General features: G+C 42.3%; 1 protein-coding gene across 2 annotated transcripts in view; it reads right to left on the reverse strand.

Annotated features, from left to right (window-relative positions):
• Nucleotides 1-26882, reverse strand: part of PDE10A (phosphodiesterase 10A) — a 337901-nt gene that overhangs the window by 63531 nt on the left and 247488 nt on the right. For both annotated transcript variants that reach the window (XM_043456798.1, XM_043456797.1), the window contains 7 exons: nucleotides 21148-21268; nucleotides 20597-20646; nucleotides 9996-10136; nucleotides 7467-7622; nucleotides 5579-5629; nucleotides 4170-4228; nucleotides 2216-2267 (listed from right to left, as the gene is read on the reverse strand). In XM_043456798.1, the coding sequence (XP_043312733.1) occupies nucleotides 2216-2267; nucleotides 4170-4228; nucleotides 5579-5629; nucleotides 7467-7622; nucleotides 9996-10136; nucleotides 20597-20646; nucleotides 21148-21268 (630 nt within the window). The remainder of the gene's footprint in view (nucleotides 1-2215; nucleotides 2268-4169; nucleotides 4229-5578; nucleotides 5630-7466; nucleotides 7623-9995; nucleotides 10137-20596; nucleotides 20647-21147; nucleotides 21269-26882) is intronic.

A 26882-nucleotide genomic window follows, 5' to 3' on the forward strand; every position in this document is an offset into this window, starting at 1 on the left:
ATCTTTCATCACATGGATGGATATTCTATATCATTAGTCACCAGGGAAATGCTAATCAGAGTCACCCTGAGATAGTACTTCACATCTACTACAATGGCAATAATCAAAAATTAAGATAATGACCAATGCTGGTGAGAGTGTGGAGAAATGGGAACCCATGTGCACTGCTGGTAGGAAGGTAAAATCGTGTTAAGTGCCACGGAAACAGTTTGACTGTTCCTCAGAAAGTTAAGCACAGAGTAATCACAGCACTTAGTAGTTCCACTCTTAACCTAAAACGACTGAAAACAGGGGTTAAAACAAACAAACAAAAATGTACCCAAATGTTCAAAACAGTACCATTTGCATTAGCCAAAATGTGGAAACAAATTCAAATGTCTACCAGCTGATGAATGGATTACAAAACTGTGGTATGCATATTCATACAACCAAATATTACTTGCCTACAGAAAGGAATGAGGTAATGAAATATACTACAACACGCATGAACTTTGAAAACATTATGCTAAGTGAAAGAAGCCAGACACAAAAGGCCACATATGACATGATTCCTTTTATGTGGGATTTAGGTGAAATCCACAGAAGAGAAAGGAAATCCGTAGTTGCTGAGGGCTGGGGGTTGAGGGGATGGGGGCACAAACAGGTGACAGGTAAAACGCTAGGAAGTTTCTTTCTGAAGTAACGAAAATGTTCTAACATTGACTGGCGATGGCTGCGACTATCTGAGAATATGCTAAACAGCGCTGAATTAAACACTCTAAATGGATTAATTGTATTCTACATGAACTGTATCTCAGTAAAACTGTTCTCTAATATAACATTAAGAATAGAAGAACTAGTCAATGGCATTTCTTGTACTCCTGGTACAAGTCAGTCCATATTATATATTTTTATGTCTTCTTAAATACTTTTCATTGCTTTATAAATTCCTTAAGTGTTGTCATAACCAAAGAGGCTATTTTTCTTTTTACTGTGCAATCAGTTACTTTCTTTTTCTGTCCAAACAAAGCTGACCCTTGAACACAGCCCACACAGTAAAAAATCCACATATAGCCTCTATCACCCTCTACATATGTGGTTCCTCCGTAGTCACAGTCCCACATCTACAGACTCCACTGCGGATCGTGTCTCACTGCAGCATTTACTACTGAAAAAAGTCCACGTGTCAGTGGGCCTGTTCAAACTCCTGCATCTCAAGGGTCAACTGTAAAACCATCAGCATAACTACTTACAGAGAGAATGTGCTGAGAGCAATGACCCCTGCATTACCCTCAGGAAGCCTTCTGTTTCTACAAGACTCTGAGATGGCACACTCCAAGCCTGACCTGCCATGACATCAAGAAACAGATCAGTGCACCCCACTAAACCTGGAGATGAAAAGAATCCTTGTTGCACAGGATTACTATGTCTTGAGAAAGACCAGGAAAATGGGAAGGAGAAAGAACACTTATCAAATACACAAGGCATGAATGGCCCCAAGCAAGCCTGCCTGGCATGCACGGGTCCACATACACACCACCTCCACCACCCTGAGGCCCTCCCTCAGCGGACCCCCTCCCGAGCACTAGAGCAGCAACATTAGATGTGGGGAAAACCAAACTCTACTTCTTGGAGCCCTCAGCTCTAGCCTGTGAGTCTTCTGGAAGAGAGAAACGACTAAGACTAAAACTAAGTAGAATGAAACTCAGGGTTAGAAAGAATCCATCGGAAATCCCCAATAAAACCTACATGCAAAAGGTATTCTGAAGAAAGAAAAAGAAATTAAATGATTTTTCAAGTTAGCTCTCCATTAAATAATGGAAAATTCTGTGGTATTTTTCGAAACATTATTCAAAACCCCTCCGAAATTAACGGAAGTGACAGATCAATCAAGGTGATGCCTCCAGATCCCTTTTATCATATTTAAAACAGCACGTACGTCTTGTACATTAAAACGCTCCATCATATATTAAGACAGTGGTAGGAGTAGTGTTAGCCACTCAGTCGTGTCCGACTCTTTGCGACTCTGTGGACTGTAGCCCTCCAGGCTCCCCTATCCACGGGATCCTCCAGGCAAGAATACTGGAGTGGGTAGCCATTTCTCTCTCCAGGGGATCTTCCTAGCCCGGGGACAGAACCTGGGTCTTCTGCATTTCAGGCAGATTCCTTACCATCTGAGCACCAGGACATGACTAAGGGTTAAACAAAATCATTTTTAAAACAGAAGGCAACCTACCATTATGTGTTCAAGTAGAGAATCTATTGCAACTATGTTATCAAAATACGTTCTGAAAAAAAAGAAAGGTAAAATCTTTAAGTAATGTTATTAGAACATAGAACATACTAAACTTTGAGTACATTTCCCAATTTTGTCTACATTTAAATAAAAAACACAGAAAGGTATATGTTGTTTAACTGTTGTCCTTTTGTGGAAACAACCAATAGTATTATTTTAAAGAGATAAATGAAAGTCTATCATTGACTTTAGTATAAGGGCTCTAACTCCAGAGATCGCCTTCAGCGATTTTATCAGCAAGTATTCAAGGCAGAGAAAAAGTCTGTAGCATTTAACTAAAACAATGAAGAAATAAAATTGGTACATCAAATTTAACATCTCATTAATAACTTTGATATAAAATAAAAATATCGAAATTTGCTAAATCTCATTAATAATATAAAAACATAAATAATCACTGAAAGCCCCAAAAGCTAGAATGTAGTTTAACTGTATTAAAAAACAGCAGGGAAATTCATTTGGGAAGAAATATCAGAATACAAGTAATGATAGGACCTGACAACTCTACTCAAGTAAATATAGATTCATCATTATGGACTGCAAGTAAATATTTGTGGGGCATATGGCACATACATTAAAATGTAGACCAGAGAAACAGATAAATCAGCAGGCACGTGTCACAGGGAATATGTAGCAAATACTCTTCACACAGACCATTGGCAAGGTAGCACTCTCAGTGTAGGTTTGTGAGAATTCAGCAGTGTATTCAGGTTAAGGTAACTCAGAGCAATAAACTGCCTTTTTCAAGAAGAGAAATCATCTGACTTGAAGCTGTTAATATGCTTAGTTACAACATCCACTGAGGAATATCCTGCAAGGAAGAGGGTGAAGAAAACGGGTTTCCCACTGGGGAAGAGATTTAACGCGTCACGTGAGGGTTTTAACCGGGCTTTGGGAGGCTTGCAAGTGTCCCAGTGAGCTGGCGGGAGGCCGAGCACAGCTTCCCTTCCTAGGCGTGTCTGAAGCAGTCGCATCTGGGGTCCAGACACACTGTTTCATTCTGGCTCAGAGAAGATACTCATCGTTGGCCGAGGGGATCGAAAGAGCACGCCCTCCGACCCAAACTTCCCCAATTTATTATTTCAAAAACACAAAGACGCAACTTCAGAATCACGAGTGAGGGGACTCCAGGAGTTGGTGATGAGTAAGCTAGGGACACGTCAGCGGGAACAGCGTCAGAGCTGCTGCCGAGTGCTCCTGGAGTTAATAACCTATCGTGGGGCGGGGCCCTGAAGCTACCACAGCCTGGGGCGTTCTCAGATCTCAGCCGCTGAGCAGACGGTCAGAGAGATGTTAATACCTGACCTTCCCTGTAGCAAGCAAACCTGGTGTGGATCTGACATTTAATAAACATCTGTACTTGCTTCCACTGCCAGCCTGAGAGAGTCTGCCTAGGTTAAACTCCGGGGCAATGCAGCATCTTCTTGAGAACGGCATCTGAGCTGCTACACGTGGGAAAACTGAAACAATGATGTTAATAGCATGTTTTAATTTACTGACGTTCACAGAAAAGGCCAGAGAGGACTTCGGGAAAATGATAAACTACATTTCCCCTCCTGCTATTGCTGCCAATTCTCTCCTACGGAAACAGAAACATATATCTCTCTGTATAGTCTCTAATACCTTCGAGGGAGTCATTTACAACTATGCCGAACTGCAAATTAAGATGATCACGTGTACATCTTTGATCCTTCATTTGTGAACTGAATGTGGATGAGAATGAAACTCTCTAATCCCAAACCTGATGGACCACACTTACCAGATCACGTGCCTGATAAAGACACATCTTCTGCTACTGACTGCAGCCGACAGCGGTCTGTCACGACTAAGGCCGGCGCCTGACCTAAACTGTTGGCCAGTTAGAGCTACCACATCCCTAGAAATGAACACTTACTTTGATACGTCGAGTAGAAAGTCATTCAGTTCAGTCTGTTTGGCAAGACCTCTGCATACCTGCCATACAAAACAGTGGCTATTAATTTTGAGGGATTTTTGTTTATTTTAGGAATGAAAATTGCAGAATATTATTTACCTTATTATTTAAAAAGGCATAACACAATCACTACTTCAAAGTTTTTAAAAATTGTACTTGAGCATATATCCCACTTACATGCAGTACTGTCAGATTCAGTAAGTCCTTGCTTCTCATACCATTATCTTAAAATACATATATATATGTTCTATATATTTTATTTGCTATGTGTGTATGTGTGTATATATGTAGCACAGAGACATTACTTTGCCAACAAAGGTCCATCTAGTCAAAGCTATGGCCTTCCCAGTAGTCATGTACGGATGTAAGAGTTGGACTATAAAGAAAGCTGAGCACAGAATAATTGATGCTTTTGAACTGTGGTGTTGGAGAAGACTCTTGAGAGTCCCTTGGACTGCAAGGAGATCCAACCAGTCCATCCTAAAGGAGATCAGTCCTGGGTGTTCATTGGAAGGACTGATGTTGAAGCTGAAACTCCAATACTTTGGCCACCTGAGTTGAAGAACTGACTCGCTGGGAAAGACCCTGATGCTGGGAAGGATTGAAGGCAGGAGGAGAAGGGGACGACAGAGGGTGAGATGGTTGGATGGCATCACCGACTCAATGGACACGAGTTTGGGTAAACTCCGGGAGTTGGTGATGGACAGGGAGGCCTGGCGTGCTGCCGTCCATGGGGTCACAAAGGCTTGGACATGACTGAGCGACTGAACTGATGTATACACACACACACACACACACACATTTTCTCCCTATCAGACAGTTCCTCACCAATCTGAGTTTGCTGAAATGGAAACAAAACAAGAAACAGTGGAAGATAACAAAATAGAATTCTATTGCTGCCATGTTCCTGAACTTAAGAGTCTAGTTATCATGGAAACTCTATGCAGTTTGTGATCTTTTAAATTAGATCATATTCTCAAGAGAATCAAGGAACTTAAATTTAAGCTTAATGTTTTCATATACCACTAAGTTTAGTGGATGTTTTAATTGAGGAAATGGATCATAAAAATATCAATGTTACTGCCAGTAGGATATCATTGCTGGGCTTTCAGTGGAAAACAAAAACCGCGATATAGAATGCAAATAATTTAACATCCTATTTAAAAATACAAAAGAATTAGTTGGAAGACATTTCAGGCAGGGAGTAGGTAAATATAAGTGACCAGATCAGACATTTTAGAAACAGGAAAACATTTAATATCCACAAAGAAAGCCCTGGGTGACTTGCTAGCCCCCACTCTGTCTCCTGGTGATGTGCTCCAAATGCCCCTTCTCTCAGGAAGCCCTGTGAAAACACCCCAAGGACGCACCTGCACCTGATGTATTGCTACTGAAGCCCAGGCAAGATTTGCTGTTGCAACCTGAAAAAAATAAAAAAGAAAGAGTATGAAGCAAGTTTTCATCAGCCACACGCAGACATCCCAACAAAGGCCGCTAGCTTAAGTTTTGTGAGGTCATCACATCTTTGAATGTTCTGAAAAACCAAATTGTCAAATACATACAAAATTTCTCTTTTCTATTTCCCACTTCTTTATGGCTGAGTGTAATGTTCTCTTGTTGCTCTTCATTTGGAATAAAAAGGAAGATACATTGATTAAGAGCCTTGTCATCATAAAATAATTATTTTTCACGTCAACAAAATCACTATTAAAAAGGCTTCCAGTGACCATTTTTTCCCTTCTTTTTTAAATTAATTTATTTTAATTGGAGGATAATTACTTTACAGTTTGTGATGGCTTCTGCCAGACCGTGACATGAATCAGCCACAGGAGTACACATGTACATCCCGCTCCCCGCTCACACCTGCCTCCCCACCCCACCCCTCTGGGTTGTCCCAGAGAACCTCTGGGTACTCAGCCTCCTGCACTGAACTTGCACGGGTCACCTACTTCACACGTGGAAATGTACCTGTTTGAATGCCGTTCTCTCAAGTCATCCCCCCTCGCCTCCTCCCACTGAGCCCAGAAGTCTGTTCTCTACACCTGTGTCTCCCGCGCTGCCCGGCATGCTGGCTCGACGTGACCATCTTTCTAAATGCCACAACCACGTGTTACTACACAGTATCTGTCTTCCTCTTTCTGGCTGACTTCACTCGGTATAACAGGCTCCAGGTTCATCCACCTCAGGACCGACTCAAATGAGCTCCTTGTGACCACTTTAAAAATGAGGACATGTTCCCCAAACTTTGCTGACAAGCGCTTAAACTGCTAGCTATCCTATTCTTCTTTTTTTTTCCCGCTCATCTAACGAGTATTCCTGGGTGCCTGCTGGGACCCAGCGCTGTTCTCAGAGAGCAGATGCCCACTCGCGCCTGCGTGCAGGGCCCAGGGAAGATGCCATCCTGGGCGGGTGACATCAGAGTGCGCTCCCGGAGGAGGCGGCCCGGGGGGGACAGAGAAGTCTGAGCAGAGGGGGAGCCGAGGTGCAGGATCTGCCGGAGAGGACCCAGCCAGCCGGCGGCGGGGAGCCAAGGGGCTGGAGCGGCGGACGGTCATCTAAGTGAGTGGACAGGGCGCCAGCCACCCCGGGCCTGGATGAGCACTGCGGGTGACAGAGAGGTCACGGCAGTCTTCAGTTTTAGCGTCACTGAGCCATTCCCATTCGAGGAACAGACGTTGGTGGTTGCTAGGCTGTGTCCGACTCTTTGCAACCCTATGGAGCCGTAGCCCGCCAGGCTCCTCTGTCCATGGGATTTCCCAGCCAAGAACACTGGAGTGGGCTGCCATTTCCTTCCCCAGGGGATCTTCCCCCTCCAGGGATCGAGCCCGCGTCTCCTGCCCTGGCAGACACGTTCTTTACCCCTGAGCCACTAGGGATGTCTCCCCAATGTTTCTAACGCTGGAGCATTGATTCAGGACACGTTCTAGGAAGAGGAACTCTCCAAGGGGACGCAAAGTCAACCGGAATGTGAAAGCCCTCCAAAGCCACACGACGGCTTAATTTGATTAACAACATGGTATTTTACATTTATGGACCAAATGGATCCTGACTGCAATAAATTACTATATTTCTACACCACTATCACTGCAAAATGGAAAAAAAAAATTTTAAATCATTAGTATTGATATCAAAATATTTTTAAGCAAGTTCCGGTTTTAAGTGCTCACTCACTAGGTATCCATTCACTAACTGAGCACTACCGACAAGCGCCGGCGGCGGACCGGGCAGAGCTCAGGCCCCGCGGCAGCCCAGGCTCACCTCCTGGTGGCTCAGGCGGAAGGCTTCCTTGCCCCAGTGCCGGTAGAGCTCCAGGATGCCGATCAAGTCCCCGATCGCGGTGACGATCGGCAAGCACAGAACGGACTGGATCCGCGTCCCCGATTCCAGCCCCGTACCTCTTGGAAACCGTTCATCCTACAAAAGTAGGAGGGGAAACGATGTAAGTTCTTCGAAAGAAATGGAATCATTAATTTATGATTCTATCAGAAATTCCCTAAAACTTGTAAGCCATAATCAGCCGTCCTTTTCAAAGGAAAGCCCAGCAATGATGGTCCCTGCGAACCCTGTTGAAGAAAATGTGAACAACACAGGCTGTGCCCGTGCTGGGCTCAGTCATTCAGTGGTGTCTGACTCTTGGCGATCCTTTGGACTGTAGCCCACCAGGCTCCTCTGTCCATGAATTTCCCAGACAAGAATACTGGAGTGGGTTTCCATTTCCTCTTCCAAGGGATCATCCCAGCCCAGGGATCAAACGCTCGTCTCCTCTGACTCCAGCACTGCAGGTGGAGTATGTACCCACTGAGCTGTTTAAGATAACTTTAGCAACATGGGACTGAAACCCAGATGGTGCTTAATGTTTCTTTATCATTATACAGGAGAATTCAATTAATGACTATACATAGCTTCATGCAATAATAAAAGTAATTACGACGGCTTCCCAGGTGGCTCAAGTGGTGAGGCATCCACCGGCTATTGCTGGAGCCACAGGAGACAAGGGTGCGATCTCTGAGTCCAGAAGACCCCCTGGAGGAGGAAACGGCAGCCCACTCCAGTGTTCTTGCCTGGGAAATCCATGGACAGAGGAGCCTGGCGGGCTACAGTCCATGGGGTTGCAGACAGTCGGACATGACTGAGCACAAGAGCAGCTGTAAGCAACACTTCTTTATTCCTCACCTTCTAGTGTTAAAATTAAGAGCTTCAGAGGCATAAAGTCACACGTGAAGATTACTCCAAGAGCCACAGGAAATTATATTTATATATATTTTTCTCTTATTTTTAAGGTCAGAATAACACAGAAACACAGGTTAATGAGCGTCACTGTAAGACCCATATTAGGTACTCAAATCAACCAATAATCACCCATTACCTATCATAAGAAATGAAACTGGTTCTTCCACTTCATTTCCTAACTTAGCAAAACCAGTCAAAGGAATCCAAGAAAATTGAATGAATTAACATCAAAACATCGATTCTATTTACTCACTTTCTGCAGTCTACGGGAAGCTTTTCATGAATCAAGACTAGCACGGATCTATCCTTTGTAACTGACAGATCTTTGGAAAGCTTGTATATACACACAACACAACATTTTAAGTGATAATTTATACCATATCTACTTTTAACATTTACTTCCTAAAAATGAGATCGACTCGGTGTACACCATCGTGGGGGTCTGAGGCACACAGCGAGCTGATCTGCTACATTTGGACACGGCACTAGGGTCCCCAGCGCTGCTGGGCCCTCCATCAGCAGTGGCATTATCTTTTCTTTTCCGTGGTGAGAATGATGAAGACCTAGTCTCTTAGAAAGTTTGACAATTATAATATTCTTGTCTGTGTAATTATACTCTGAAATATGTATTTTAAGCACTCTTTTTTTTCTTTTTGATAACTTTTTTCTTTTTGATAACATTAACTAGCAATCGGATTTGTTCAAGGTCACACGGATAATTAGTGGCAAAAATAAAATGAAGATCTAAATTTTGCGGCTCCAGGTTAGCACTTTTTCAGAGCAAATCCCTGACACCTGTGCCCTTGTTTGTATGCCTGTCAGTTTCATCCTGAGCTCACGCAGTGACCTTTCATCACAACGCGCACAAATACTGGGGGAGACCGGCCCCAGGGCCCCATCTGGTCCTGCTCTCTGTACCCCGGCCTTGGTCAGACTACACTGAGTCTGGCCCACTATGTGATTTGGTTGGCTAAACTGAGGGTCGTGAATCTGACGCAAGCAGAGGCCTGAAAACTCACCTGCACGTGTGCACTTCTCTCTGACCCCTGCCACCACCATAACATGCTGGGCTAGCCTCAGTGGAGGGGGTGGGGACGCACACAGAGAACAAAGGCCATGTAAGTCTGGCCAGCTCCCAAGGGATGCCCAGATGGCCTCAGACGTGTGAGAGAGCTCGGATCAGCAGAACGGCCGATCCAGAGGCAGTGAGTGGTTGTTGCAGGACACCACTAAAATCTGGGGCAGTCAGTCACCTAGCTAACTTGTTCAAATCTATCCTGCTGGGATACGAAACAGCAAACAGTAATCATTCGGCTTATAAGCATACAGGCAAATGTTCAAAGAAGAACTACTCAAACCTAGCTCTTAGGAGGTTATCAGATATATTTCTTGGAGTACAAAGAATTCACTCACTTACATATAAATGCATTTATTGATTGGTATCTTGCTTTTATGCTGCTACAACATGGCTTAAGTTATAACATCAAGCATATATGTTCTCTTTCTTAATTAAATACCTCGGGTTACAAATGTCACACAGGGTGAAAAGCCACTCACCCCGAGGATGTCTTCCACCAGCAACGTTTTTCTGGACTTGGCCACGTAGGCGGAGGTGGTGGTGCCCTGGGCGATGGGACCCGCGGGGATGAGCTTGGGTTTTCCTTCCTTGATTCCAGGCGGGATAAACACACAAAGGCTCTGCGAAGAGGAACAGAACACATTCTAGAAACTGTCCTGCGCTTTTTGGCATGGGACACAAAGACTCCTAGACATCACTTAACGATCACAAGAAATCTGTGAGCCAAGGGAAAGAGGAGACCCAAAGTGAGGGAGGTGCTTTGCAATGAAGCATCTGAGGTGGGATTCCCACGAACACAAGACACACGCTAGACGCAAGACTTGCACGGATGTCCACGCGTGGGAAAAACTCTCAACAGCCTCCTATTTTTATCCACAGAAAACACTAACATGAAGACAGAAACGTAAGCTGTCCTCGGGCTCTAGAAACTACAGATCAAGAAGCAGACAGGATGAGTCCCGCATCCTGCAGACGAGGCACGTGGATCTGTAACTACAAAGTCGATGTGAGCTGGCTGTACTTTCTCATGTTCATTAAAAATCTTTCTCAGAATGTTACTTCTTTATTCTTTTTTTTTTTTTTTAATAATCGACCACTCCATTCCTGAAACTGGCCTGCCCATAATATTACAAATTTAGAATATTCTTGGTAAAATCTTTGCTCTTCTCTGCACATACACACCAAAAATAAATAAGTAAACAAATAACTGGACAAGCCTGGGTGTATCTCTCCCCCTCAAAAGATGAGGCAGGTGGAGAACATTTAAAGTATCTTAAATTTATTTTTTTAAATATGATCAATCATTTTGACTAAACCCAATCACATTTTAAAATAAGTTTCTACTAAACAAGAATTGCTTATCAAATCATCTAGGCAGGGGGAGCAATATTTTGACAGAACTGCACGGTGATTATATACTCGATTTAAAAAATATTAAAGTTCTGGTAAATTCTCCCAACACTTTACTTTTACCTTAAATGGGACTGCTGTAACTTAAGGATGATGGCCTTTTGAACTAGTAAGTATTAGGCAATCCTCTGATGTGTTGCTTTTCAGATAATGTGGTTTTCCAGCTTTGGAATGTCGGAGACGCAGAAGACGAGGGTTCGGTCCCCGGATTGGGAAGATCCCCTGGAGGAGGAAATGGCAGCCCACTCCAGTATTCTTACCTGGGAAATCCCACGGACAGAGGAGCATGGCGGGCTAAGTCCATAGAGTCACAAAAGAGTCAAACACGACTAAGCCCACATGCGAGCACGCACACACACACACACACACACACACACACACACACACAATGTCAAAGAACTCTTTCTTCCAATAAAATCTTACAAGGGATTGAGCCCTATAAACCTGAGCTACTTCAATCACTGGGAGCAGAGAGGTGAAAAACAGAGCCTTGGCTCATCCCATGTGCTTTAAGTCACCATTCTCTAAAGATTCCAAGTTCAAAATAGCTTTATTCATTAGTATATCTACATTAGCTAGGATTGGGTATAAGCAGTAATTTGCTATTAAGTACAATGTCTGTGAAAAACAGTTTTAAATTGCTTCTTTTAAAAAGTATTAAGCTTAAAATGTTTAAATACAAGTTATACACTTTAAAAAGATTTTTAAAAATTTAACTACATATGTGATGATAATTGACAATTGGACCATATGCATTTTTAAAGTGGGTAGAAATCAGTCACTGTTTTTACAATAGTTACTATAACCTATTATACGCCAACACACATGTGACATAGAAATAAGAATTTCATTAGATTTAGTATCTATCTTGCAAAATATCATTCAATGTGTTACCCTTTCTTAAGATTGACAGGAGAGTAGCAAAATGATCCCAGAACAGGAAGAGAGATGACGACAATAAAAATATTAAAAATACAGTATATGTAGGCTGAATAAAAGTCAGAATTGACAATGATTTATTTCAAACTATGAGAAAGTTAATTACAAGGATGCTGAGTAATGTTTCTCATCTCAAAGTCAGAACTGCAGGAAATGAACTTACATTGACCCGAGTCACTCAGATAACTTTTAAAGAAGTTCCCATGACACCAACAGAAAATAAATGCTAAAGCAAGCTCCCAACAGAAGCTCTGGATATTTTTTAATGGCTGTTGACTCTATGTGTTTGTTGCTTGAAGATATACCACAGACACTTCTTTCAGCTGACTTCTATAAGACCATCAAGGCTGAATTTAATAATATCTTCAAGTTACGTTTAGCTTCATAATCCAGTAATGACGAAATAGCTTATACGGCCCTGTGTTATTAGATCATTTATTTAATATAAACATTGATTGCCTCTATGTAGACTTTCTAGACGATGTACAAGAAACAGACAAGCAAATAATGCACCGTGGGAATATGGCAAGCTACTTTGCATACTAGACTTGCTGAAAACAAATGATTTAGAAATCCTTCAATTACCTGACAATGTGGAAAACTTCTCATGGAAAATAATTATCAAAAATTAAATTATTCTTTACAGTGGGGACTTTGTACTTGTTTCACTAATTGGATTATGATTTTTGTTCACATTTATCAAATAGAAATGCTTACAAATGAGAACTGAGGGCAAGTGCTAACAAAAAAGTAAGTTGTCCTGTGGAGGCCGAAAGCTCCCATCGTATGAAGGGAACGTGAGGCTGACCTGGTCAGACACTTGTTGTGACGCTTTCCCAGCCTCAGTGTCTCTCCTCTGTACTAGAAGTTTCCTCCTCTTTTTGGGTGGCATTTTTTAAACTCCATAAGGTTCCCCTGTGCAACAGCTCCCTTCCTGGCATCATTCCTGATTAAATCATCATTTTCGGATTCACATGGAGTGTGTGTTCAGTAACGGCATGTTGTACGTGATCTCTGAGGTTGATCGGGCTAGCGGGCAGTTATTACTGCAAACAGAAAATGTCAATAAGAAACCTCCAAGCTAGAGGCTGAATATTACAGGTATTCAGGAATAGAGAAACGTTTGTTAGATCTACCTTAACTCACTCCTCAGAAATAATCAAAAAGATAGTCACAGGCTGAAGGGCCTTCTTTTTCCCACTGGCTGAACTGCCACTTTCATCACATAAATCCTCAAGTACACCTGGGTCTGTCTCTGAACTCTCAATTCTGTGCCACTTGGTTTATTTTTCTACCACACTGTTTTAATTACTGCAATTTATAGTACATGCTGTGATCTGGTAAGCCAAGTCTTGCTTTGGTTCTTCATGTTGTAAAATAATCATAATTTATAAGACACCTTTTGCATTTTTCATTGATGAAGGTCCTGCACTGATGCATTAACAACTGATGGGTGGAAAAAAGTTTTTATAAAGAAATGGAAAAATGAAGCAAGGACTTTATTTTTCAAAATCAATCGTTATGAGTTTTTTAAAGATGTGTTTTTAAAGAACTTTAATACAATACTTAAAGTTTACTTTCAATTTAAAGTTATTACAAAATGTTGGCTATATTTTCCATATTGTAATAAAACACATCTTTGGAAGCCTATCTTACACCCCAAGGTTTGTACCTCCCACACCCTCATGTCAGTTCTTACGAATTTTGACATAAGAATTTGACTGGGATGTTCAAATTAATAAGATGAAAAAAGATTATACTCATTATTTATTTTCACAGGAAGATGAATGATAACTTTCATCAAATATCACCGCATAACATATTAAATATAGTAAGGCAATTATGCATATATTCATAATCGATAACATCCCATGTTAAGATGAGTCTCTAAAATTAATTTCTGCTTTAATGTTGTATAAATCTATGAAAACTTTTATTAGCACAAATTTTTTAGAGGCTAGAGATGAAAAACTGCATGAAAATCAAAAACAAAGAAAAGGTTCAAAGCTTCGAATCTCAGCCAACCCTACCCTTTGAAGAAGAGCTTCATGCATCAGGGCGTGCACCTGGCCCCCGACCTGCTGGTCCCTGCAGCTGACAGCTCTGCCGGGGGCCTGGACGAGGCCCTTCACCTCCCAACGCCAGCCGGGAGACTGGCCACAGGGCTGGAAATCAGTCCTGACGCCAGGCAGTGGCAGGGCATAAGCTAGTTTTTTCATTATTTCAAAGAAACTCATGATGAACTATTCAATATTTTTGTGGTAACAGTCCATTTCCAAAAATATTTCTAGAGTTAAGCCATTTAAACTAAAGGAGATTGGTAACGGTAGTCATAATGACTAAGCCGACTCAATGAAGAAATAAAAAAGCATTCAAGTTATTTAAAAAAATCAAATTTTTAGAAATAGGTTCAGTGGAGAAAGAACCATACAGTAGCCTACTGCACATTATTAAAAAAACAGGTTGGGAAACTGATTCATTGACATCAACTAAAGAGATGTCTGCTTTACGTGGCAAACATCTGCTCTCATCTTTCCCATACACAATTCAAAGTTCAGTGTGTTCATGGAAACTTCACTTTTACGTTAAGGGTTCAACTCACAACAGGTGAAGTTTGGAAACACTTTGGCTTACCATCAAGTTATTTTTCTTGGAGACACTAGATGGCGCTGGAGAGTAAAAGAATTTCACTCCGTGCAGAGGGCAGGAGCTACTAGCCCCAACTTCCCTGGAACGTGAGCCAGATCCCTAACTTTGTTTGCATAATTCTTACTAAAGAGGGATGGGATGGAGAGGGAGGCGGGAGGGGGGATCGGGATGGGGAACACATGTAAATCCATGGCTGATTCATGTCAATGTATGGCAAAAACCACTACAATATTGTAAAGTAATTAGCCTCCAACTAATAAAAATAAATGAAAAAAAAAAAAAAGTTCACTGTGCATTGACCAAGTCACACTGCTACTCTAAACTAATCCATAAAAAGCTATCTATGAACTTACGTTATGAATTATAAAGTTTGACAAATAATTAGAGATCACAAATTTTTTCAGCTTTCACAAACTACTCTTATAGATAATATTTAAAAAACCTATATTAGAACATTATAAAGTATGCTACATAGTAACTGAAGTATGTGACCTGGTATTAAGCAAAAAATCTTAATCGTGGAAAAATCAGTTTTGCCCAAAAAGTATTTCAAGAGCACCCTGTATATGCTCTGCGCCGGACACTGGCTTTGGTCAGAACACAAAAAAGCTGCTTTTTCTACATTTCTCCCAGACTGCTTCCTCCTTCCTTTTCCCTTCTTATCTACTAAGGGAGAGGTCTCCTAAGCTCTGTTCCAACAGAGCTCGCCATCCAAGCTCATTTCAACGCTACCAACCCCAGACCCCACCTGCCAATCAAAGGTGGGGTCCCGGAGCGCCCTGCTTCCTCTCTGCTCACATGTCATCATGCAGGATAACGAACTGTGGATTTCTTCATTCCTCCTACTGACTGTACATTCTTTGAGGACAGGGATGATTTTTATATATTTGTAGGCTCAGCAAATTCAACACAGCTTTTGGTATATGGCTGGCGTCTAAAATGGCTTGTTAAATGGCAGGCGTGACCTAATGCTTAACCAATGGAGGTCAAACTAAGATTTAGAAGGATTGAGAATATTGTCAAAATCCCAAAGTAGCGAATTGGAAATCACACGATCCAACTCCAGAATCAAAACTCTTTGGAAAACTGAACAACTAACTGGGGAGCTTCCCTTCTCTCCCAAGCCCTGGAACAGTGTGGTCAGCCAGGCATTCCCTCTTCTGGAGGGCTGTCTCCAGGTGAGCGCGCGCTCTGGTGCATCACCACCGTGTCCCAGAGCGAAGGACGGCCTGAGCAACGCTGGTGCACAAAACCACCGCCAGTGTCCGACTGGCTTAAAAAAAACCCAGCATCACTCCAACACTGCGTTCAATCCCTTCCGCTTACTAGTCTATTGCTTTTCTATCATCACTTGGATCAAATGGAACAATTTATATTTTCCTCAAAAACTGTCCATTTTACCTACATTTTCACGTTTGTAAGTATGCTCTCATAATTTGCTATTTTCCACTCTATTGTTTTATTTTCTCTTAAATTAGCTTCGAAATGAGTTCAATAATCACATTTAGTGTTTTATTTTTAGTGTTTTCATACCATTTAAGTTGTTTTCTACCATCTACTACACTTTCTGTGTTTTAATTTTTTATCTCTCTGGTAATATGAATGTTGGTTTTAAATTCTACCAGTATAACTTTTGGTGTATTTAAATATTATTTAAGCTATATTTTTCAATGCATCAATTTCAAAAATTAAATTATTTCTACTGATTCTCATTGGTGAAAAAAGAAATCAATACTCTTATAAGAATGATTTAGTCCATGCCATGTCTGTCTTAATCCTTGTACTAATATTTATTGATATCAAGACTAAAATTTTTATTGCAGTCTATTTGGGTTGCATTATTATAATTTTGTCACTAAAGAATATACATTTTGTTTTGAAAGTGAGTCACTAAAAAATACTTTCTAACTATGATTCAAAATCCAGAGACAAGTTTTAAAAACATTGATAAATATCTATAATATGTTGTCTCTCATGTACAAAGGAAGAAATATAAGAAAATATACATGTATCTCCTCATCTGTGCAAAATGTTTTACTTTATTTCATTCAGTTAGTTTACATTTTAGAAGCATGTCAACATCTGTTGCAAGCAATATGGCAGATTAGATAATTTGACACTCCTGAAACAAACATTGTAAAACTGTTTAAAGGCTGGATAAAGAACATTTCACAAATATTTTATAAGGCATTGCTGGGCTGAGAAGATTGGAAGGATCCAAAGAAATCTAAAAGGGAGTAGACAAAGGGACTCTGGGAGGTGAGCAAATTCCAATTTTCTTTTTTTTTCTTGAGAGCATCAACTAAAGCCTAAATACAGAGTTGACCCTTGAAGAACACGGGTTTGATCTGTGTGGATCCACTTACATGAGGATCTCGTTCAATAAATGCCACAGTAGCGCTGTACACCCACGACCGATTGAATGGGCAGATGTGGACTTGTCGATTCTGAGGGCCGGCAGCAAAGTGCCACGTGGATTTGTTCGAGGGTCAACTGTACCGACCTCGGCAGAGTCTCATGGCTAACAGAGGTAAAGCCTGAGACCTCACCACTGGGAAGTCTAATAGGAGACCCCCACTGGTCAGGCCCAGCCCAGGGCTATGGGCTCATCTCAGTCTGAAGAGTGAAGACACTTACAGCTGCAAGGGGGTGAAGGGAACCAGAATACCCTGAATTTATTGCTGCAGAGAAAATAAAAATCTCATCTGAGAAGTAATAACTGCGCATTGTGTGGATGTAAGGCTTGAATCCACACCACTCAGTGGTCGGGAAGAAAATCTCAGCCATACGAGTTAATCAAAATAGATTTCAAGGGGTGGTACCTTCGGTGAATGGCAAAAACAAGTACATATCTGATCTCTAGAAATAGAACGGGAAAGGAACAGCCTCAAGAATATCCATTGAAAGGGGCCAAAGGAATAATATGACTTACGGGAGTAGAACACATTCATTATCCCCTAAAATTATCCTCCCAGGGAGAAAGGTCTCTGCCTTTGTGACATTTATATGCTGGAGAGAAAACTGGATAAGCAAATAATCAAACAAGGCACAGATAAACACCTAATTACAGGTTCAGCTCAATTCTATGAAGAAGGATCTGACATTAAGAAAGCATAGCAGAGTGGAAGCTGACTTCGGAAGGTGAGGAAAGGCTACCGTTTTGCTCTGTACCCTGCTCCTCCTAGGGCTATGCTAACAAACAGGATACACTTGGTCCCTGAGATGTGGGGAAGAAAGGAGTAAAGACTCCATCAGCCTGGAGAGAACCACATAGAGTAAATCAATTGACCTTGGGGTTTAGAATGAGGCGCCAACTAAAGCCAGAGAAGACATTACCAATCCCTCAATTAAGTTACAAAGTGAATGTTAAGTGAAAGGATTAGATACATGCAGAATTACATTTTAGGGGTTTCCCTGGTGGCTCAGTCAGCAATGCAGGTCACTCCCAGCACAGGAGACCCGGGGTCCATCCCTGGGTCAGGAAGATCCCCTGGAGAAAGAAATGGCAACCCACTCCAGCACTTTTGCCTGGAGAATCCCGTGGACGGAGGAGCCTGGGGGCTACAGTCCACGGGGTTGCAAAGAGTCGGACACAGCTTAGCAACTAAACCACAACAGAATTACATTTGGGATATTCGAGCTACAAAAGCTTTTTCTAAATCACAATCAGGCAGAAGTCTGCAACAACAGGGTAGAGAAGTATAGCCAAGTGATTAAGAGCAGGCGGCCTGGGAACCTAAACCCCGGCTCGGAGCCAGGCCCGGTTAGAGGCTCCTGCAGAGGACCAGGCTCCCGGTCGTCTGCCCTTCCCACCTCCGCAGACCAGCTCTCCCCTCCTTCCCAACGTCCTCCACACAGAGCAGAAGAGGGCCAGCCCCGGGGCAGCCGCGCCTCGGCCGAGGGCTTGTATCATTTCTTTCCAGGCAGACAGCCAGAACGCTGAGTCCACAACCCAGGGGTCGGCAGCGAATCTACTGGTCCCAGCCTGGGTCACAAACAGCTGTGACTGAAGGTCAAGGGTCACGATACAAACACAGCTGCTGTGGACCATCCCTGCGGATTGTGTGGAGACGTCGGGGAAGGAGTGATAAGACCTGGACTGCTGTGGTTACACGATAATATGCACACCAGAGATCATGGAAATTACTGTAAAGTATTGTTCACACCTACATCTACAACTACAGCTACATTCACATCTACATCTACAACCTACAGTCCATCGACGGATGGATAAAGAAACTGGGGTACAGATACACAATGGAATACTACTCGGCCGTAAACAGGAACACATTTGAATCTGTTCTAATGAGGTGGACGAAACCAGGGCCCATTATACAGAGTGAAGTAGGTCAGAAAGGGAAAGAGGAATAGCGTACACTGACACATATACGTGGGATCTGGACAGACGGCACTGGTGGATTTATTCTCAGGGCAGCACCGGAGAAACAGACATAGAGGACAGGCCTACGGACGGGGAGGGGGGAGGAGAGGAGGGAGAAGGGGGGACGTGTGGAGAGAGAAACAGAAGTTCACAAGACCGTGTGTAAAACAGGCAGCCAGCAGGAATCTGCTCTGTGAGTCAGGGAACTCAAACGGGGGCTCTGCGACAGGCTGAAGGGTGAGCAGGGGAGGGAGATGGAGGGAGGCCTGGGAGGGAGGGGGCAGGCGTGCACCTATGGCTGACTCTTGTCGATAGGACAGAAACCCACAAAATTCTGTAAAGCAATTATCTTTCAATTAAAAAATGTTAAAAAAAATATATCGTAAATCATACACTAATTTTTTAAAAGGAAGTCTTGGTTTTTAAACAAAAATTTCAAATTTTGGAAAAAAATTTTTAGAACGACTAGGACAGAAATCTATTCGTTATTTCAGTAGCTTCATCATTTTTAAAATACTATCAGTATGTAAAACAGAAAGCATTTACAGGTAGGAGTAGTATCTGACTAATTCTATTTAATAAACCCTCTTGCTGACTGCTTATGTGAAAGAAAATAAGAGAGAATACAGGCGAATACAGAAATGAATAAGGAGTGGTGTGGTCCTTATCCTAAAGAGCTTTTAATCTTGCAACACAGATCATCATTACACAAGGGGAGCAAGGGGTGTGCAAATGAAGAGGTCATTTAGGAGTAGGGTCATCCAGCCAATAAGGGCTTTTTGTGCAATGGCTTTCATGGTTTGGACTACTGTACTATTCATGAACACTGCTAAAAATATCAGAATACTGTGTCTCTATTCCTATTAACATTTAATAGAATATAAATAGCATGCATTTTGCTTACTCACAAAACAAGTATCACATTGCAAAAACGCATACCAAATCTCAAAGAACAAGACCCAACACACAAGAAATACAGAGTAAAGTTTGCAAAAATAATGTTATAACTGAGTTTTCTTCACTTAACCTATGAAGCTAAGTGTTGCTGGCTCAGAGTATTTTTCTAAAATGTTACATGTGTGTTAACACCACAACAAAAAAGCAAATGCCAGTAACTGAGTGTCCTGAAATCCTTTTTGAAAGCGCCTAAGAAAGCTGCACTCGACAGCAGACGGCGCTGTGAGTGAGTCAGTCCAGAAACACAGCGTCCAGCCTGTTCTGCCGACGGGTGGGCCGGGCACCCTGAGCGGCTCTAGCCACAGGGCAGCCCGAGTCACCGGCCACAGCTCAGGGATCCAGACGCAGCAACTGCGTCCCAGCGCTTCTCAGAGTGAGCTTCACAGAGGCTACAAAACTCACAGAAAACCCCCGCTCTCATTTGCTTCTACCGCGGATTGCGTGCAGAAAAGGGCATAGACTGCCCCCGACACCCCAGCCCACAGTGGTGAAACAACTTCTGTACAGAACAGTGAGTCTAGAAACGCCACTCATGAAACAGCACAGCGCAAACCAAACCAAAACAATAAAAAAAGGTTAAGATTTTAATGGCTAAACGTCACCATGTTGGTAAAATACTCAACCGGTAATCACCACGTACAGAAACAAAACAGGAAATGCTGGGTAAAGTACTTAGTTATGATACATTTGTTGTTTGTAACATTCTCTTACCTAGAGCACCTGAATCTAAGTGTAGATACTTACGTTATTGCACTCTCCCAGGAAATACAATGCAAATCCATCAGCTTTCGTGGCTGCCAAAGTAACAGAAAAGGAAGAGACTAATCTCAATGCAAGAACATAAGATGCATGAATTCTCTAAGGTCAGGCTTCAAATATGAGTCTTTCGAATGGATTTGTTAGCATAATTAATTTTTATACAGTAAACTGAACTAAATAATTTATGGTTTTACTGAATTACATACGTAGAATATTTTCATTTCTTTTCATTAGCTATTTCTGTTTTTTAAGATGTGACATTCTCAAAGGCACACAGCAATGTACTATGTAATAATATACTGGTCAAAGTTTAAATATCAGAGTTATTAGAAAATATTTTTAAAATTTGAGACATATTTAATTTTAAAGCATTTCAAAACAGACAAATGGCATTTATAATACTGAATAACCAATATAATATAGGCATCAACCAAAAAAGAATGATGTCTATGCCTACATGTCATCAGTGAAGAGAACATAATTTAATTTACTTTGGTATAATCTTTCTACTAGGAGGAACATAGAACGTTCCTTACCAATTTTGATGATGCTACTCAATTCATAGAGGAGTAGCTGGTTGTCACCTCCTGTATCCAGCCGTTGTTCTATATAGCTGTTTAGTTCATACACAACTCCTTGCATATTTGTATCTTGATACTTTGAATGAAAAAAAAAGAGGCATAATTAAATATAAAAAAATTAAAATTCCTTAGTTTGTCACATACTCAATGAATATACACGGCTTTATATTATATATTAGTTGTTCATGATGTTTTTATAGAGCATGATTTAATTATTATGATGGACCATAAAAATAGATTGAAAGTTAAAATTGCTACAACTTAGGATATCTATAGACTCCACGAATGAATATTTATATTAAAATATTGAATGTTACAAGTTTGTTTCTGAAGTTTTAAATACAGTGTGATCAAGCAAGCTGGATCAGTAAAGACAATTCGGAAATTTGTTAAGTGACTGAAACGTCCTAAGATGCACTGCACTGGGTAAAACGAAGCTTGTTTATTACTCTCCACTCACTGGGGTCCATGGAGTGACTCCTGGACCCCTGAGTCTGATCTCAACTCTGCCACTAGAGCAGGAGCGGGGGGCTCTCACGGGAGCCGCCCCTGCGCCAGCAGGAGCCCCACAGCAAGCCGGTGGTGTTGGCCGCCCTGAGCGCCCGGGCGGGAGCCGGCGGACAAAAGCCCGGGAAGACGGCGGAGGCTGCGCCCGACGCTGGGTCTTCTTCAAAGGACTGAAAGTCCGTCTTCTGGTGAGCTTCCCTGCACGGAGCGCGCCTTCCCAAGCCTCCTCTCCAAACCACGGACATGGTGAACTTTAAAAATAAAAAATTCTCTCACTCTGAGGCTCCAAAGACTCCGGGGTCTTCCCAGCGCACTTAGACTAAAGGCTTCTCCCAGGGTGGTCTCTGAACCCAGCAAAATGTGGTGATCTTCTGCTTGGGAAACCATCTCAGGCCGTCTCTCTCTCTCTCTCTCTCTCTCTCGCTCGCTCGCTAGACCACCCAGCCATCGTTCGCTCCGGAAGCCCTGCAGCTCGCTGTTACTGCTGGGCCTGCACTCAGCCCTCCGCGGGGCGCACACACCAAAGGATGGGTGAGCCGGTCAGTCAGTCGTTGCACAAACACGCGCGGCCAGAGCTGACGATCCACTGCCACACACAGGCACTCTTCCCGACACGAGAAAGGCTCGAGCCTGGACAGAATAAAATCCCAGTCCTCAAGGAACTTACACTCTAGCTGGAAGAGAATAAGTAAGCTACACAGTGTGATGGAAGGTGATGGGCATGGCGCAGACGGGAGAGCTGGGAAGGCTGACGGTAAGTGGTTTTGGAGGAAAGGACGGCTTTTTAAACGGGATGGTCAGGGACGGAAGGATCCAGAGACACGAGAGACACGGACAGGCTCGGGTGAAGGGCAGGTCTGCCTAGTGCCCCCGGCTGCCTTGTAGAAGTATGCTGGTTGTCCACCACCTATCTCTGCTGCTGACCTACTAACAGACTCAAGTCCAGGCAGACCCCAGAAGATGAAGTAACAAGGATAAACTGTCAAGAGATGAGATGGATGAGATTCAGCCAACCTATACAAACCTGGGCTTCCTTGGTGGCTCAGAGGGTAAAGCATCTGCCTGCAATGCAGGAGACCTGGGTTTGATCCCTGGGGTGGGAAGATCCCCTGGAGAAGGAAATGGCTACCCACTTCAGTATTCTTAACTGGGGAATCCCATGGACGGAGGAGCCTGGTAGGCTACAGCCCATGCGGTCGCAAAGAGTCGGACACGACTGAGCGACTTCACACACACGTAGAAACCTGGGAAACAAATGAGGATGAACCTCACGGGGGCTGGAGTCGGGTAGAATAAAGATAATGTTGGATCAGGCAGATGAAGGAGGGGTGCAGTAAACAGAAATACTGGGTTCAGGGGGATTGCACTTGGGACAGCTGAAATCTGCAGCCCCCGCCAAATGGCTGACATTTGCTGCTGCTGCTGCTAAGTCGCTTCAGTCGTGTCCGACTCTTCCCGACCCCATGGACTGCAGCCCACCAGGCTCCTCTGTCCATGGGATTTTCCAGGCAAGAGTACTGGAGTGGGCTGCCATTGCCTTCGACTCAGTAGAGGAGTCCCTGTAAAGATGATAGCAGACTGACTTTTCCCTGACGATGCAATTCTGAGAAGAGGCCCTTCAGTGTGACCGAATGCAGAGCTGAGAGCAGTGACCAGCTGCTCTCCATCTCTTTGGGCAGGAAATGGGTCGTCACACACAAGCGAGAACAAGCAGACACTTGGGGTTATGGACACTTTATCAAGAGGTTTCCTTTCAAGTCTCTGAGCTTTCATTTTTGTCATTTGCGTAATAAGAACATTGAAATAGACTGTATTTAAGATATCTTTCAACAGTAACCTTCTGTGGCAATCTATGACCTCAAATTTTGTTGCTGTTTATATTAAACTTCAAATTCTAATCTTGAAAATAATAGATGGGTTACTTTTAGTAGACCCTGTTTCCTTTGATTAGCAATAATTGCATAAATACCATAAAAGCAAAATATTTAACTATGACTACTAAGTTATGCTAACATAATATTACCTCTCAAATATTAAAGGTTCAGATGGTAAAGAATCTGCCTGCAATGCAGGAGACCTGGGTTCAATCCCTGGTTCGGGAAGATCCCCTGGGGAAGGGAATGGCAACCCACTGCAGTATTCTTGCCTGGAGAATCCCATGGCCAGAGGAGCCTGGTGGGTTACAGTCCATGGGGTCACAAAGAGCTGGACATGATTGAACGACTAATACACACACCTTCACACTTAGTGGATCATTCAAATCACAATAAACTGAAAATGTTAAATTATATATAAATAAGAATAATAATAACAATTATTTGGCCTCAGCCTTATGGCCGTTTTGCTGCTCATGAGTACTATTATGAGAGGAAAGGCAGAGGGAACAAGTGGAGATGAAAGTCAGCTAAGGCACTTCTCTTACGGAAACAACATGATGAAGAACGTTTACCCAGGGATCAATTCAACTCAGTCAAATAAACTTTCAGTTCTACGTCTTGCCTAACAGGAAATTACAACCGTCTATAAGTGAGGTTGTTAAGACCTTGTATTTACACAGCATTCCAACTTCACAAAGTCCTTTCACCACCGCCTTTATTAAAAGAACCCATATAAAGTATGCACTGAATATCACAGACATTTCTCAATCAAGAGGAGTCAGAACTCGAAGATTCAATGAATTGGGTGGTGGAAACCTCAGAATCAAACTGGACACAGTCACCCTCATTTTCTGTTCTATGTTGGTTTTCAAGCAGTACTTGCTTTTCATTAGAGAAACCACACAGACACACACACACACACACACACACAGGATGTGCAGAGATATGACTCCATTGACAGGACTACAGTGATCCAACATTAAAACTGGCAACTATCTCAGGAAAGCACTGAAACTGTGAACTCCATCAAGCTCTGACGGATGGTGTTGCGTCCCATGAAACTGTAGCATGTCCTAAATCGTCCCTGTGAGTTTGCTGTGGTGCCTGAGGGCAACTGGAACACCACTTGGGGACACCATCATCTATCCTGTATTTGCTATTTGGCATTCTACTGGGGTGAAGAGCTTTCTGTTTTCCCTCATTCATTCATTTACATGTGTATGGACTCACAGATGCTTATTTTATTCAACATGTGTAACTAATTAATAATAATTTTGTTACACACACATTTTAATATTCAAATTGTCCCAAATCTGACCAATGGAAACCCCCTCAAAATAGCTCATATGCTCTTTCAACAAATCTTCTTGATTATTTCAATACTTTCTTACTTATCAAACATCTTGCTGGCCCTTGATCCAGCTAGTTCTGCTTCTCAAAGAAGCCCTAGTTTCTTTCAGTGGCAAATGATATTTAAAATCCAAGAGCTGGAGCTATATGTGCCCACTACTGTCACTGACTCTAAGCTTCTCATCAACACAAATATAATACATATATACTATATATACATACTATATATATATATATATATGAGAGGGCCTCATGTAAATATATGTATTATATTACACTTACACGGGCAATTAATCTATGACAAAGGAGGCAAGAAAATCCAATAGAGAAAAGACAGTCTCTCCAATAAATGGTGCTGTGGAAACTGGACAGCTACATGTAAAAAGGTGAAATCAGAACATGCTCTAGCACCATATGCAAAAATAAACTCAAATTGGATGACAGACCTAAATGTAAGACCAGACACCATAAACCTCCTAGAGAAAAACACCGGGAGAGCACTCTACACAAATTGCAGCGATAGTTTTTGGATATTTTTTGGATCTGTCTCCTAGAGCAAAGGAAATAAGAGCAAAAAAAAATTTTTTTAAAGGACCTAATTAAACTTAAAAGCTTTTGCACATCAAAGGAAATCATTAACAAAATGAAAAGATAACCTACTGAATGGAAAAGATAGTTGCAAATAATGATTGACAAGGAGTTAATATCCAACATATATAAACAGCTCAACAATTCAACATCAAGAAAACAAAGAAACTGATTTAAAAATGGGCAGGAGAACTGAGTAGACGTTTCTCCAACAATACTCAACATCACTGATCATTAGGGAAATGCAAATCAGAACCACGATGAGATATCTCCTCATACTTGTCAGAATGGCTACCATCAAAAAAAAACACAAATAATAAATGTTGGTGAAAAGGGAACTCTTGTGCACTGTTGGTGGGAATGTAAATTGGTACAGCCACTGTGGAAAATGAGAGGATTCTCAAAAACAAAAAACAAAAAAACAACCTGAAAATAGAACTATGTTAGGGCCAAGCAATTCCATTCCTGAGTATATATCCAAAAAACCCAAAAACACTAATTAAAACAGACACGTGTACCCCGAAGTTCACAGCAGCTTTATTTACACTTGCCAAGATATGGAAGCAACCTAAGCGCCCAGCAACAGATGAATGGTTACAGACGCGAGATATAATGGGATACTGCTCATCCACAAAAAGGGAAAGCTGCCATCTGCAGCAACAAGGATAGACTTGGAGGACAGGACGCTAAGTGAGACAAGTCAGAAAGACAAACACGGCATGACATCACTCAAGTGTGGACTCGAAAACTACAACATACGAGTGAAAAAAGCAAAAGAGCAGCGGACTCAAAAGCACAGAGAAGAAACTAGCGTCACCAGTCGGGAGAGGGTACAGGAGGGGGCAGCACTGGGGCGGAGGATTAAGAGGTACAGACCGTCACATACGCAGTGAGCTACAAGAGCACGTTGGGCAACATGGAGAATCCAGCCAGCCTTCTGCAGTAACTCTACACGGAGTATCGCCTTTAAAACCTGCCGCTGCTGCTGCTGAGTCACCTCACTCGTGTCTGACTCTGTGCGGCCCCATAGACGGCAGCCCACCAGGCTCCCCCGTCCCCGGGATTCTCCAGGCAGGAATACTGGAGTGGGTTGCCATTTCCTTCTCCAGTGCATGAAAAGTGAAAAGTGAAACTGAAGTCGCTCAGTCGTGTCCAGCTCTTCGCAACCCCATGGACTGCAGCCTACCAGGCTCCTCCATCCATGGGATTCTCCAGGCAAGAGTACTGGAGTGGGGTGCCATTGCCTTCTCCCCCTTTAAAAACTTTTAATCACTAACAGTAACTGTTAATCACTAACCTATAACTTATATTGTGTAGCAAATATACTTCATTAAAAAATAAGATTTTTAAAAATTAAAACATAGTTCT

The sequence above is a fragment of the Cervus canadensis genome, chromosome 33 (genome assembly GCF_019320065.1).
Source record: "Cervus canadensis isolate Bull #8, Minnesota chromosome 33, ASM1932006v1, whole genome shotgun sequence".
In the NCBI taxonomy this organism is placed as follows: domain Eukaryota; kingdom Metazoa; phylum Chordata; class Mammalia; order Artiodactyla; family Cervidae; genus Cervus; species Cervus canadensis.